Genomic DNA, 14,251 nt, shown 5'->3' with positions numbered 1-14,251 from the left:
ACATTAAATATGCTTCCTATTATCCAAATCGTCCATGAAACAGTGAAATTCCATCTAATTTTGTGAATTAATTGAAAATTAATTGGAATAATAAGCAGGGGTGATGTAATACTGATTTAAAAAACTAACTGTAGTTCTGAGAACAGACGATTGGTAAGGCTAAAGATGAATAGCTATTTATCACTAGGCCCTTATAGGCCCTGTTTACTTTGGATCTCAGAACACGATCAACAAGCATGGTGTAGTGAAGGGGGTTGGAACTCACTGGTTGCCCTAAAGGGGAGCTATGTTTGGGGGGAAATAAGGGCCCATAGCGCTACATTTCCTCCCTGCCAAGTGCTCTGCATGCATAAGTGGAGACAAGTCATTCAGTCGCAGGAAGCCCGGGCCCTGACATTATATAACAATGCACGGGTCACTGCTGAGACTCACTGAGCCAATCGCACTGTGGCCCCGGCCTGCTTGGCGCGTTATACACATTATTACTGGGAGCAATGTGATCTTGGCTGGAGAGAAGGGGAGAAGTGGGACAGCATTCAGCCCAGAAAGTTGGAGAAACTGATAAACATGGTGTCGGGTTACCTCATGTACAAGTCCGCAGGCAATAGAGGCCTGACCTCAGGGGTAGCTGCAAGATTTTTACTAAATTCACTCTGTTTTACTGTTTATGTGTGTATGTCTGTCTGCCTTTCTGTCTGTTTGACATCTTCCACACTCTTTGATCTTTATTTAACCTTTGACCTCATATAATCGTGGATCATGGACATAAAATGTTTTACATTTCACCACTGAAAAGGCAAAACAGTTTTAATTTCAGAAGTCAATACCACACAAGTAGCTGATCATCAGAAAGGTACATAAAATACTACATGATTAATGGTGTTTGAATGGAATTGTTTACTGGCTATTTCTGAAGAAAGGAAAAGTGCTGAATGGAATTTAGCTTGTTTGATTCTGGCTTTCTCTATATTTATCCAATATTTATTTTTATATACTCAGCCAGAAAAGTCTGGCCCAAAGGTAATTAAGTGTGAAATGCAATCCAATTCACAAATATTTTGGATGCATATATAACAATTTGGAAGATCTAGATACAAATGGCAAAAAACTGTGGTTCACAGAGAAATGAACAATCTAAAGGAAGTGTTTTGTTTTCTTACCTGAATGCTGACTGCAGCAATAATGTAATGCACTGCACAGCCAATTAATTTCTGCCAAAGCCATGTAATTCATCTACCACTTCCTTTGTGAATTCCTATGTTTGTTCTAGATCCAGTTACGTTTGGGTTCCTTTTTAACTGAAATGTACTATAAGAAAAAGGAAATTAATTTATATCCTCAAGTTTTGGGGCACGGTAATTTCTTTTCACATTAATAACGGCCTGTGGTTTGGTCATTTTTCACAAAACTCATAATCGGGGGGGAAAAAAGTTTTGTAGTTAAATATAACAGAGCGTTGACAAGAATTGCATGCGTGTATACAGACAACCATTGCAAGTCATTAGTAATGAGCACAATAGCAATCTATCTTTCTGACTGCAACTGCACATGGTGCACAATTTGATTGACGCTTGTGTAAACCATAGACACAGTTTGTAAACAGCTCATGCTCGAAAAACTCAAATAAATCAGTGGTTGTTAATTAGCGTTCTTGTAAGCAATCTGTTACTATTCCAAAATAGTAGAGAAAGGAAATTAACAGTATCTGCATAAAATATATATTTATTGCATAGGAAAGTATGCAGATGAGCTGCGCAGTCCTCTCCGCACGCTCGTCTGTGTTGTTCCCATGGCAACTATTCCCAACAAGGATATCCACACACGAGTGTAAACTTTCACCTCATCTCACCCCGCATCTTTAGCATTAGTCTCTTTTATCGCCAAATTACATGGACACGTGCATATACTACGGTGGTAGGTAGATTTGTATGTACTTTGAAAGCCTATTTTTTGGCTGGCTATCGCTGACAGCTTTGTTGAAAGGCTAAAGTTAGTTGCCTTGCTAGTGTGTTGTTTATGTCTACCGTTATCTACAGTACTAGTAACAGTAGTAGTAACAGTTAGCTAGTTAGTTAACGTTAGTTGCTACAGAGCATTTATGTATGTGGCTTTGTGTTTATCCCGTAAGTTAACTGCTGCTTGTGTCAGTTGTTTTGAACGTGATTAACTGCTGTCCATCCAGTCCCGAGGGCTTCACTGACCTTGCAGCTGCACAGTGGAGATCTTATCTCAATCAATCAGAGGCTCTCCATGTCAACTCAGCCTCATGCCCAGAGATCAAGTTTAGAAAAGACTTGCTGTCACATTCAGATCTGTGTGTGCATGTATTTCTCTCTCAACAGAAGTGTGTGCATACCACTGGAACTGAGGCAGAGAGGAAAAGGAATAAAGTCTTGTTCAGGTGGCCTGCTTGAGGAATAGATGGCCTGCTTGGGGAATAGATGGCCTGCTTGAGGAATAGATGGCCTGCTTGAGGAATAGATGGCCTGTATGGGGAATAGATGACCTGCTTGGGGAATAGATGGCCTGCTTGAGGAATAGATGGCCTGCTTGGGGAATAGATGGCCTGCTTGAGGAATAGATGGCCTGCTTGGGGAATAGATGGCCTGCTTGAGGAATATATGGCCTGCTTGAGGAATAGATGGCCTGCTTGAGGAATATATGGCCTGCTTGAGGAATATATGGCCTGCTTGGGGAATAGATGGCCTGCTTGAGGAATAGATGGCCTGTTTGAGGAATAGATGGCCTGCTTGGGGAATAGATGGCCTGCTTGAGGAATAGATGGCCTGCTTGAGGAATAGATGGCCTGCTTGGGGAATATATGGCCTGCTTGAGGAATAGATGGCTTGCTTGGGGAATAGATGACCTGCTTGGGGAATAGATGGCCTGCTTGAGGAATAGGTGGCCTGCTTGAGGAATAGATGGCCTGCTTGAGGAATAGATGACCTGCTTGGGGAATAGATGGCCTGCTTGAGGAATAGATGGCCTGCTTGAGGAATAGATGGCCTGCGTGGGGAATAGATGGGCTGCTTGAGGAATATATGGCCTGCTTGGGGAATAGATGGCCTGCTTGGGGAATAGATGGACACCTTTAGGAATAGATGGCCTGCTTGAGGAATAGAGGGCCTGCTTGAGGAATAGATGGCCTGCTTTGGGAATAGATGGCCTGCTTGGGGAATAGATGGACACCTTGAGGAATAGATGGCCTGCTTGAGGAATAGAGGGCCTGCTTGAGGAATAGATGGCCTGCTTTAGGAATAGATGGCCTGCTTGGGGAATAGATGGACACCTTGAGGAATAGATGGCCTGCTTGGGGAATAGATGGCCTGCTTGGGGAATAGATGGACACCTTGAGGAATAGATGGCCTGCTTGGGGAATAGATTGCCTGCTTGGGGAATAGATGGACACCTTGAGGAATATATGGCCTGCTTGGGGAATAGATGGCCTGCTTGGGGAATAGATGGACACCTTGAGGAATAGATGGCCTGCTTGGGGAATAGATGGACACCTTGAGGAATAGATGGCCTGCTTGGGGAATAGATGGCCTGCTTGGGGAATAGATGGACACCTTGAGGAATAGATGGACACCTTGAGGAATAGATGGCCTGCTTGGGGAATAGATGGCCTGCTTGGGGAATAGATGGACACCTTGAGGAATAGATGGACACCTTGAGGAATAGATGGCCTGCTTGGGGAATAGATGGACACCTTGAGGAATAGATGGACACCTTGAGGAATAGATGGCCTGCTTGGGGAATAAATGGACCTAATTTCCACTAATTGAGTGCCCATCCCACCTTTGCACCTCTCATCCTTTCTGGTGTAAAGCCAGTTGTGAGAATAAAAATGACCAGCTAATGCTTTTAGCAGCAGTTACCGGTACTGACTTTGACAAATGCTATTAGCTTCCTTTTATACACATTCAGTTTAATTTAGGCATAGATATATTCCACTTTACTTCAATGAGCACTTAATATCACAAATATTTCATTGAGGAAATATATATTTTTGAAAAGGACAAACATTTTCTGTGGCATAACTCAAATAACATGTATTTTCCTTCTGACTCGTCTCTTTACAGCGAGTTCATGTGTTTCCCTTGTTCAGATGTTTCTGGTGTTTTTTCTGTGAGCGCTTGGCTGAAGTTGAGAAGGATCCACTCTGAAGCAGTTTCTGTAACGAGCCATCATGGTCCGCCTCACCATGGATCTGATTGCCAAATCCAGCAACCATTTCAAAAACAAGAGAAGCTTCTCCCTCCCAAAGTACCTCAAGAAACTCACTCATCTGAACTTCTCCAACAGGAACATAGAGGACATTGTAAGTATGATATCACAAGACATACTACAGTTACCTAAATTAATATAGGCTAGCTATGTTTTGTTTCTGTGCTTCTCTCTTTTAGCTTCTAATGGTAGGGATTAGTGATGCACCAATATGACATTTTTGGCCGATACCGATATCCAATATTTTCCTTGCCAAAAAAAAGGATACCGATAACCAATATAAACATTTTTAGGGGCCTTTTATGTATTCTAGTACAGTTAAATAGTTGAAACACACACACACACTGACCAGAAAGTTATTTAGTTGGCATTTACGTATGTCCCATTACCAGTCAAACTTAATCAAAACCTAATTATTTCACTTACTTGCTCATGCCCAGAGATCAAGTTTAGAAAAGACTTGCTGTCACATTCAGATCTGTGTGTGCGTGTATTTCTCTCTCAACAGAAGTGTGCGCATATCACTGGAACTGAGGCATGTGTGCATACCACTGGAACTGAGGCATGTGTGCATACCACTGGAAATGAGGCATGTGTGCATACCACTGGAACTGAGGCATAGAGGAAAAGGAAGTCTTGTTTAGATGGCCTGCTTGAGGAATAGATGGCCTGCTTGAGGAATAGATGGCCTGCTTGAGGAATAGATGGCCTGCTTGAGGAATAGATGGCCTGCTTGAGGAATAGATGGCCTGCTTGAGGAATAGATGGCCTGCTTGAGGAATAGATGGCCTGCTTGAGGAATAGATGGACACCTTGAGGAATAGATGGCCTGCTTGGGGAATAGATGGACACCTTGAGGAATAGGTGGCCTGCTTGAGGAATAGATGGCCTGCTTGAGGAATAGATGGCCTGCTTGAGGAATAGATGGCCTGCTTGAGGAATAGATGGCCTGCTTGAGGAATAGATGGACACCTTGAGGAATAGATGGCCTGCTTGGGGAATAGATGGACACCTTGAGGAATAGGTGGCCTGCTTGAGGAATAGATGGCCTGCTTGGGGAATAGATGGCCTGCTTGGGGAATAGATGGCCTGCTTGGGGAATAGATGGCCTGCTTGGGGAATAGATGGCCTGCTTGGGGAATAGATGGCCTGCTTGGGGAATAGATGGCCTGCTTGGGGAATAGATGGCCTGCTTGGGGAATAGATGGCCTATTCAACAAAACAAGTGCTGTTTCGTTGTTCATTTGTTCAGTCGTTTCATTCTCAACCAGGATTTCATCACACATGTCAAACAGTGAAGTTTCAGCTCTGTCTGTTCGTAGCCTCTCTTCCTCTGTGCGCACTGTCACTGTGTCCGTTTCCATCTTGTCCAGCTGTCTCTGTAACATTTCACATAAACCCTGTTTCTTGTCTGCATCGAAGTAGCGGTCCTTGTTCCTAGCATCGAGCATGGTGGCGACACGGTAAAGAGGCTCAGAGAGAATACCACCGAATCACTTGTTCACAGCCTCGAGTACTTTTGTAAAGTTAACCCCACGGTCTGTCTGCAGTTTTGTTGAGCAGGCATTTCAGTGCCATGACAGAGGGTTAGCTTATTTCTCGACTCAGTTGTTCAAATGGTGCTAGGAGTGTGTTCATGTTTCCAAGTTTTAAACATGTTTTCAAATGCCATTGAAATGGCAGCAGTGGAATGAGAACCAGCACATTCTTGTGCATGCAATACGGCTCTCCTCAGTACGAAATCCTTGTTGACCCACTGTGCTGTCAGACTCCGCATGATCATGGGGCTACCGTCGCTGATCCAAATGTCAGTCGTGAAGCTAATAGCAGTGACGCCCATAGCAAGTAGCTCATAGATGTGCGTTTCAACAATACTGTGTAACTCTGGTAGGACAACATCTGAAAAATAGCGCCTACTTGGTATTGTGTACCGGGGCTCGAAACTTTGGACATTACATTTTTGCATCTGAGCTCTTAGAGTGTGCGGCTCTACTTTATTTTCAAGTCATTACGTCATCTACCTACGTTATATGGGTATGCACGTCATCTACCTACGTTATATGGGTATGCACGTCATCTACCTACGTTATATAGGTATGCACGTCATCTACCTACGTTATATAGGTATGCACGTCATCTACCTACGTTATATGGGTATGCACGTCATCTACCTACGTTATATAGGTATGTACGCCATCTACCTACGTTATATAGGTATGCACGTCATCTACCTACGTTATATAGGTATGCACGTCATCTACCTACGTTATATGGGTATGCACGTCATCTACCTACGTTATATAGGTATGCATGTCATCTACCTACGTTATATGGGTATGCACGTCATCTACCTACGTTATATAGGTATGCACGTCATCTACCTACGTTATATAGGTATGCACGTCATCTACCTACGTTATATAGGTATGCACGTCATCTACCTACGTTATATGGGTATGCACGTCATCTACCTACGTTATATGGGTATGCACGTCATCTACCTACGTTATATAGGTATGTACGTCATCTACCTACGTTATGTGGGTATGCACGTCATCTACCTACATTACGTTATATAGGTATGCACGTCATCTACCAACGTTATATGGGTATGCACGTCATCTACCTACGTTATATAGGTATGCACGTCATCTACCTACGTTATATAGGTATGCACGTCATCTACCTACGTTATATGGGTATGCACGTCATCTACCTACGTTATATAGGTATGCACGTCATCTACCTACGTTATATAGGTATGCACGTCATCTACCTACGTTATATAGGTATGCACGTCATCTACCTACGTTATATGGGTATGCACGTCATCTACCTACGTTGTATAGGTATGCACGTCATCTACCTACGTTATATAGGTATGCACGTCCTCTACCTACGTTATATAGGTATGCACGTCAGATTTGACATCAGTTTTGCACATCGGCGTTAAACTAGACATCGGGCCGATGTTGGCATTTTAGCTAATATCGTCCGTTTCCGATATGCTTACCGATATATCGTGCGTCCCTAGTAGGGATATTATGTTTGTTTGTTGCAGGACGATCTCTCCATGTGCAGAAACCTCACAGTCCTCTACCTGTACGACAATCAGATCAGCCAGATCTGCAACCTGGGTTTTGCCTCCAACCTCACTCACCTATACATGCAGAACAACAACATCGCTCACATAGATAACCTCTCCGGCCTGCAGAAGCTCTCCAAACTGTGAGTAGGAGCTTGTCCAGTTTAAATGGATACATAGAGATTTTGGCAATGAAGCCCGTTATCTTTTTCCCTGGCAATAAATGAACTCGATGATACCATTTTTATGTCGCTGCGTGCAGTTTGAAGGAAGTTGCTAACTAGCGTTAGCACAATTTCTAACTAGTGTTAGCACAATAACTGGAAGTCTATGGCAACAGCTAACATGCTAGCTGTTCCTGTAGACTTCCATTCACTGCGCTTATGCTACTTAGCATTGGCTTGTGAAATTCTCTCTAAATTCCTTCATACTGGACGAAGAGGTAAAATCCAGAAGTTCATCTATCTCTGGGGAAGTAGATAGTGTTTAATTGACAAAATCCCAAAGTATCCCTTTAAATGTATGACGTCTGTGGTAAAGCTTTGGAGATATATTCAACTGTCGCTGACTGTCTGTGTGCATGTGTCCATGTTTCTCCATTCGCCCATGTTTTTGTCTTGGCGTGCATGTGTGTATATCTCTTACGTGTGTGTGTGTGTGTGTGTGTGTGTGTGTGTGTGTGTGTGTGTGTGTGTGTGTGTGTGTGTGTGTGTGTGTGTGTGTGTGTGTGTGTGTGTGTGTGTGTGTGTGTGTGTGTGTGTGTGTGTGTGTGTGTGTGTGTGTGTGTGTGTTTGTCTCTCTGTGCCATATCAGGTACCTGGGGGGAAACAGCATCACGGTGGTGGAGGGGTTAGAGGAGCTGGGGGAGCTGAAGGAGCTCCACATGGAGGGCCAGAGACTCCCCAGTGGAGAGAAGCTGCTCTTTGACCCCAGGACTCTCCTCTCCCTCGCTGTAAGACACGCTAAAGCTTACTGTATGCTTCCCAGTCTAAACAGTGTGCGCATATATTCTAAATACATTTTGTAACATTTATGTTCGTTTTTGTGTTCGGCAGCATTTGGCAGGTTTTTTTTAGCTGTTCGAGCACACATTTTTTCGTGAGGCAAGCCGAAGTTCTGTAGCCGAAGTCTATGCCCCTTCGTTGGTGATTGATCAACAGTAGGGATTCTTCAATGACGTGTTGGTTGTCATTCAACGAGAGATGACTAGTTTTCATGCACACTTTTTCACTTGAGAAATACTGCACCGAACATCTTAGATGAAAAATTGCACGACTAAGACAGATTCCTTGATTTATCTTAGATCGATTCGGACTATTTTGAGGAAGTGTAGCTGTATGTTGTTGCTAGGCCATCTCAAGAGGGACAAAAAGTCATATTGGCACTTTTTTCTTGTTTTTCAAGAAAATGTATTTTTAAGGGAGTATGCGAGGCACAGACGTTCGCTTTGCTTAGCCAAGTTCTGCTAGGAGCAAGACAAACCTCGTACGCAGACGCCTTAACACAATAAGACCATATACGTATGTTCACGACCTGCATTATGTGCTTGTCTGGCAGAGGTCTCTCAGATTTCCATAAGGCCAGTGGTCCCTGTAAAAGTGGTATTGTACTGGGTTTGATGATGTCAAAGAGAGCTCTGTGTCACTTTCTGGTCTCACAGATCAACCATGGCTGTTTACTCCTCGGGCCCTGGATTAACAAACTGCAAATCTCACGTTTTTGTTTATTTTGATAATTAAAGAAATTGCAGTGCAAATGTTAAAGCTCCCACTTTTTATCAACGGCTCTAGTTAAAGGGACTGAAACTAAGACAAGTATCAAATTTCAACAGCAGTATTTAATAGAACCAAAGCAATCTGGTGAACCATTTTACAGGTGTACTCAAGGGACAATAATATATACTGGTTGTAAATATTATTCAAGTAGTTTTTCAAATGTTTCACTTATCTTTGCAGGAATCTCTAGGTGTCTTGAATATCAATAAGAACAACATAGATGATGTCAGAGATCTTGCCATTCTAAAGAAACTCACACATTTCTTTGCTGCAGACAACCAGCTACAGGACATGCAGGTAAGAGCTCCTACGTTTCCTCATTAAAAAAAAACTACCGCTACTGATGGAGTTAGCTAATACCAGTCACTACTTACACTACGTGACAAAAATGTAAACTGTGAGCGTACCGTGCAGTCGAAAAAGAACCCCCACCACATCACAGAAACGATGTGTGCCGTGATGTATTCAAATCAACACGCTGACTATAAGCAGATCAGGGTAACATGAACATAGCAGCGCTGCTCTCTGTAAGTGATGTGTGAAATGATATGGAGAGCAGGGTGCTAAAGAACCAAATCCTGCAAATCCCGCCAGAGGTTCACAGTCTCTGCGACTCGCACAAGGTCAGAATTATTCAACAAATCAGCGGCCTGGTCCCCCAGGACCGCCTTCGCTGACAGCTTTAAACAAGCGCAAGTTTCTCTCCTTCCTTAGGAGGCTGATTTTTCATCTTTCTCTGTGAGTACAGCATTTGATACCTCCTCCCCAGCAGCACCACTAAACTTGATGGGAGATTCATTTGAAGCAGAGATATGGTTTCTGTTCAATGTGTTGACCTTGAAAAATGACCTGCAATGCGTTCCTGTGGCTCCACTTCTGATGAAAATAATTGTTCTCTCTCTATGGATCTGAATGGCTGGATGGTTGAATTCTTTTTAAAAGGATGTCTCTTCATCCATGCTATAATATCACTTTGGGACACAGCATTGAAGCACAATGTTAGCGTGGGTAACATTGGCACTCAACACAATGATATTCCACTGAGCAGAGCAATCTTCTGCAGGTAATTGCTGTACATGTGTCAGAGGGAGCTCTCATGTTCTCATATTTAGTGGATATCTTCTTTAATTTATACAACCCCTCTGCCATTATTGATCCTGCAAAGACAGCACCGTGAAGGATCAATCCCGCCTTCAACCCAGTGTGGTCAGAATCCCGAGGAAGCATTATAGATTTTAAAAATATATTATGACAGGCAGGCAGCCAGGGTGACAAATGGGCTGGTATCTACCGATGCCGTTCACACGGCACGGGGTAGAGAGGACCAGAGAGGACGGACTAATTTAATCGCTGGTCAAATACAGGTTCGTAACTGGCCTATCATTAAATCCAGTGAGAAACCAGGGCCTAGCAGTTTAGCGCCGTGCAGTGCTCGTCCAGTCCGGGCTGCTCTAGTCTCCGCGCTCCCGCAGGGGATGCAATTTGGCGCTGAGCCACTCCTCGCAAAGGCCCTTGTGAGTGACAGCCCTGACACGATCATTTATCAAAGCCTGGGAGCGCGCCGCACCAAAGGGGTCCCCTCTGAACTGATTGCAGCGCGGGCTGGAAAAGTGGAAGCGCTTTGGCCGAGACAGGAAGGCAATGAACAATCAGAGCGCGTCCAGAGAGTATACATATTTCCAGGCTTGGATTAATGTGCCTTTAGATAAACACACATTGCAGGACAGGCAACACGCTAGAGGAGCCCTTGGAAGGCGCCCGCAGGGAAAACTTGTTAGTCACACAACAACATTGTTTAATTGTTGTTGATTTTTTAACTGCTGATGTGTTGTTTACACCTTTTCCCTTGGAGTTTTCTCTCGGCAGTGCTACCTTTGAATTATGTATTAGTAGTATTAATAGTATGATTTTCTCACTGGAGAGTGGTTTGTTGATTTACGTTAATTATATGACATCTTATTCATTGTGGAAAGTACAGTCCGTAGACGCATTATAAATGGATACTATAGAGTGCTCCATTTTCACTTCCTCAAAGGTTAAAGTGCCATTTTGTTTCCCACACTTTGTCATGTAAAGACTACAGAGACTCTGCAATATAGTGTCCGACACCTTTACATTTGTAAGTACAGTATGTAAAGCGTAAGTCTCTCTGTATTTTTCTTGTATTCTATTTAGGATATAGAGTTGGTGTTCAGCCAATGGCCTCAGCTGCATCGAATGGATTTGAGTGGAAATCCTGTGTGCCACAAACCCAAGTACAGAGACAGGCTGATAACTGTGTGCAAAAGCCTGAGTGAGAAAATAGTTGTGTACATCCATCCACCTAATGATCATAGGAATTTCATTATGCATTTCACATTAAATTATTTTTCAATTACTAATGCCTTTTACGTAATTCTCTACAATTACAGAAAATATATCAGCTCTATAACACACAGCACGTAATTTAATTGTAGATGATGATAATGTTGTTTTTGTAGACGAACTTGATGGGAAGGAAATTAATGAGTTGTCCAGGCAGTTCCTGATTAACTGGAAAGCGTCGAAAGACGCCAAGAAAAAACTGAAAGATGAAAGAATCATGACAGGCCAGATCACCTATCCCTTTACTGGTAAGATAATGTACTGTTATATATTTTTACATCATTCTGCTAGAGACATATACAAAGATCTAAGAAATATTTAAAAAGAGACACTCACTTTGCACTTTTGAAACGTGCATATCCCATGTTACAGCCTCACAAACGTTGCTCCAAGGCGCACAACGCTCTCCCTACTCTGGTCCTGCTGTCTGTATGTCCGAAGTATCGTTAGAACTGTGACAAGGTGTATGTATGACTTGCTTTGTATGACTCGCTTTGTTTGTGTTGCAGCAGACTTCCACATGGGCCCCCATCCTTCATCCAAATATAACTGTGCCAACGTCCTGGGAAAGAGGAATCCTCCGGGGTGTGGGAGACCCAGCAGGAAGGTCCGCTCAGAACACTCACAACTGGACAGCGCAGCAATGAGGTGCCGTAACAATCTATAGTCCTATCACCCAGTGCAGCAGCAAAGGTTTTCACATCAAGATATCATCAATGCCTGTCACCAGTACAATCAATACAAAATGTTTTATTTGGTCATGTATTGTTACACACAGTCTTAATACATCCATATGGGACACAAAAGAAACATTCAGTGTTTTTAGACTTTTCAATATGACAGATTTAGAATACAGTGGCTCTTCCACCCATGTCTGATCATTGATTAATTTCTTCTTTAATTCAGACCAAAATTAGAGGCAAATGTATATTGTATCTCAGTTGAAGTAAGTGATTTTAACATCAAGACGTTTAACTTAACTGCTTGTTTCCTTCCATTTGTATATACATGCTTGAGGAATGGCCTGCTATTAATTAGTCAAATGCTGTTCTTTCTTTTCATGCAAATAAATAGTTGCCTTCCCTGCTGTCGGCCTGGTGTTGACCATCAGTATCATATGAACAGTTCATTCAGGGCTTCCTCTTTAATAGCCAATTTACATATATTGCTTTCTACTTTTTCATACCACTCAAATATGAAATATGAATAGGCTGATGATCACTTACTAGTCAGCTCTCTCTCTCTGTTCTCCCAGGCCACGGAACGTGAAGATCCCAGTGAGTGCGGGGCTGCTTAGTGATGTGGCCGACAATGCTAAAGTCTGCGGCCTGTAAGACGGACATGCCAGCTCTGCTAACACCCATTCACTCTGGTGACCTTCTCACATACACTCTGGTGACCCTCTAACACACAAGCACACATAATATATACTCTGGTGACCCTCTCACATACACTCTGGTGACCCTCTAACACACACGCACACATAATATACACTCTGGTGACCCTCTCACATACACTCTGGTGACCCTCTAACACACACACACACACATAATATACACTCTGGTGACCCTCTCACATACACTCTGGTGACCCTCTAACACACACACATAATATACACTCTGGTAACCCTCTCACATACACTCTGGTGACCCTCTAACACGCACACATAATATACACTCTGGTGACCCTCTAACACACACACACACATAATATACACTCTGGTGACCCTCTCACGCCTAAACTTTACCTTACAGAAAACACATAACCAGTGCTTGACTTGGGCAGGAGCTCACGAGAGCTGAGTACCAGCACCTAAAATGTTCTACTGCTTGAGCTCCTGCATCTCTTATAGAATATTAACTAGAAACTATTGTGGAACTCCTGCAACTAAATATAAACAGTTCCGGGACCCAAAATGATTATCGGCACCTATTCCAGCCCAAGTCAAGCACTGCACATAACCTCCCACTGCTATCACCACACATCAGGGGTGGGTGGACCTGACCCCTGACACACTCAATACGAAAGAGTCTACACTATGGTCTGTCACTGTCAGGGACTGATGGACTGCAGTAGAGGCACTTTATGGTCATAATATATATACTACCTTTGAAGTCTTCTTAAAATATTATGACAGAACAATAGCTGCCCTATAAAAACAGTGTCGGATATTATATCTATGTTTTTTTGGCCTTTGCCTGTTTGATGTTTGTTTTGTGTACCTGAGTGGACTTGATAAGAATTTTACAATACCTGGATTTTAGAGTGTAAGATCTGATGTGTCTATTTATGAAATGACTGAATGCCAAATAATGGTGTTTGGGTGTGTCCATGCTGGGAAGTACAACTCACTTCATACAAATGGCTTTATTGGATTTTTACAAATACCATTTTCACCCATTTGGAAGTTATATCCCAGAACTCTATGTCAAATAAGTCCACACCGCAAATCCCATCTGAGTTTGTGTTTTATACTAATTAAATAACGTTAAAAAAATAATAATTTGAGTATAACCGCTATCTGTGTCCTTGATAGTGTAGTTTGTCTTTCCCCCCCTGCTGTATTAATGACATGTTTAGTGGGACATCGACCGTGCGTAATGATGTCAGATATGCACTTAATTGCCCAGCATTGTCATAAATTATTATTGTAGAATAAATGGTGAAGGTTTTAATTGGAACAGGAACCTTCTTGTTTTTTTGTTTTTTTTTTCAAACAAAATAGTCATTGTTAGAGCATCATATTATTTGACAAAAAAGCGTGATAGCCTAATGTCACTCCTTGCAGTCACTCCCTCAT

General features: G+C 42.7%; 1 protein-coding gene across 3 annotated transcripts; it reads left to right on the top strand.

The window, feature by feature from the left end:
- The first annotated feature begins 1,780 nt into the window (after positions 1 to 1,780).
- On the top strand, positions 1,781 to 14,132 carry LOC118361739 (protein phosphatase 1 regulatory subunit 42-like). Of its 3 annotated transcripts, none has more exons than XM_035741916.1 (9): positions 1,781 to 1,914; positions 4,083 to 4,321; positions 7,289 to 7,455; positions 8,126 to 8,264; positions 9,268 to 9,384; positions 11,263 to 11,380; positions 11,568 to 11,699; positions 11,964 to 12,099; positions 12,707 to 14,132. In XM_035741916.1, exons 2-9 carry the CDS (start codon positions 4,190 to 4,192, stop codon positions 12,783 to 12,785), a joined length of 1,020 nt encoding a protein of 339 aa, XP_035597809.1. In that variant the 5' UTR covers positions 1,781 to 1,914; positions 4,083 to 4,189; the 3' UTR covers positions 12,786 to 14,132. The 3 variants fall into 3 exon arrangements, with proteins under 3 accessions (XP_035597809.1, XP_035597808.1, XP_035597810.1); XM_035741915.1 differs by having other exon boundaries at positions 11,961 to 12,099; XM_035741917.1 differs by lacking the exon at positions 1,781 to 1,914 and having other exon boundaries at positions 4,216 to 4,321; positions 7,262 to 7,455; positions 11,961 to 12,099.
- The last annotated feature ends 119 nt before the right edge of the window (positions 14,133 to 14,251 follow it).

Source organism: Oncorhynchus keta, chromosome 28 (assembly GCF_023373465.1).
Source record: "Oncorhynchus keta strain PuntledgeMale-10-30-2019 chromosome 28, Oket_V2, whole genome shotgun sequence".
Lineage (NCBI taxonomy): Eukaryota > Metazoa > Chordata > Actinopteri > Salmoniformes > Salmonidae > Oncorhynchus > Oncorhynchus keta.
The sequence above is the reverse complement of the archived record's forward strand: the minus strand, read 5'-3'. Positions and strand labels throughout refer to the sequence as shown.

Coding starts and splice junctions, on each gene's coding strand:
- LOC118361739 (XM_035741915.1), top strand. CDS start 4,190: ATGGTCCGCCTCACCATGGATCTGATTGCCAAATCCAGCAACCATTTC. Junction 9,385..11,262: donor ACCAGCTACAGGACATGCAG/GTAAGAGCTCCT, acceptor TATTCTATTTAG/GATATAGAGTTGGTGTTCAG. Junction 11,381..11,567: donor AACTGTGTGCAAAAGCCTGA/GTGAGAAAATAG, acceptor TTGTTTTTGTAG/ACGAACTTGATGGGAAGGAA.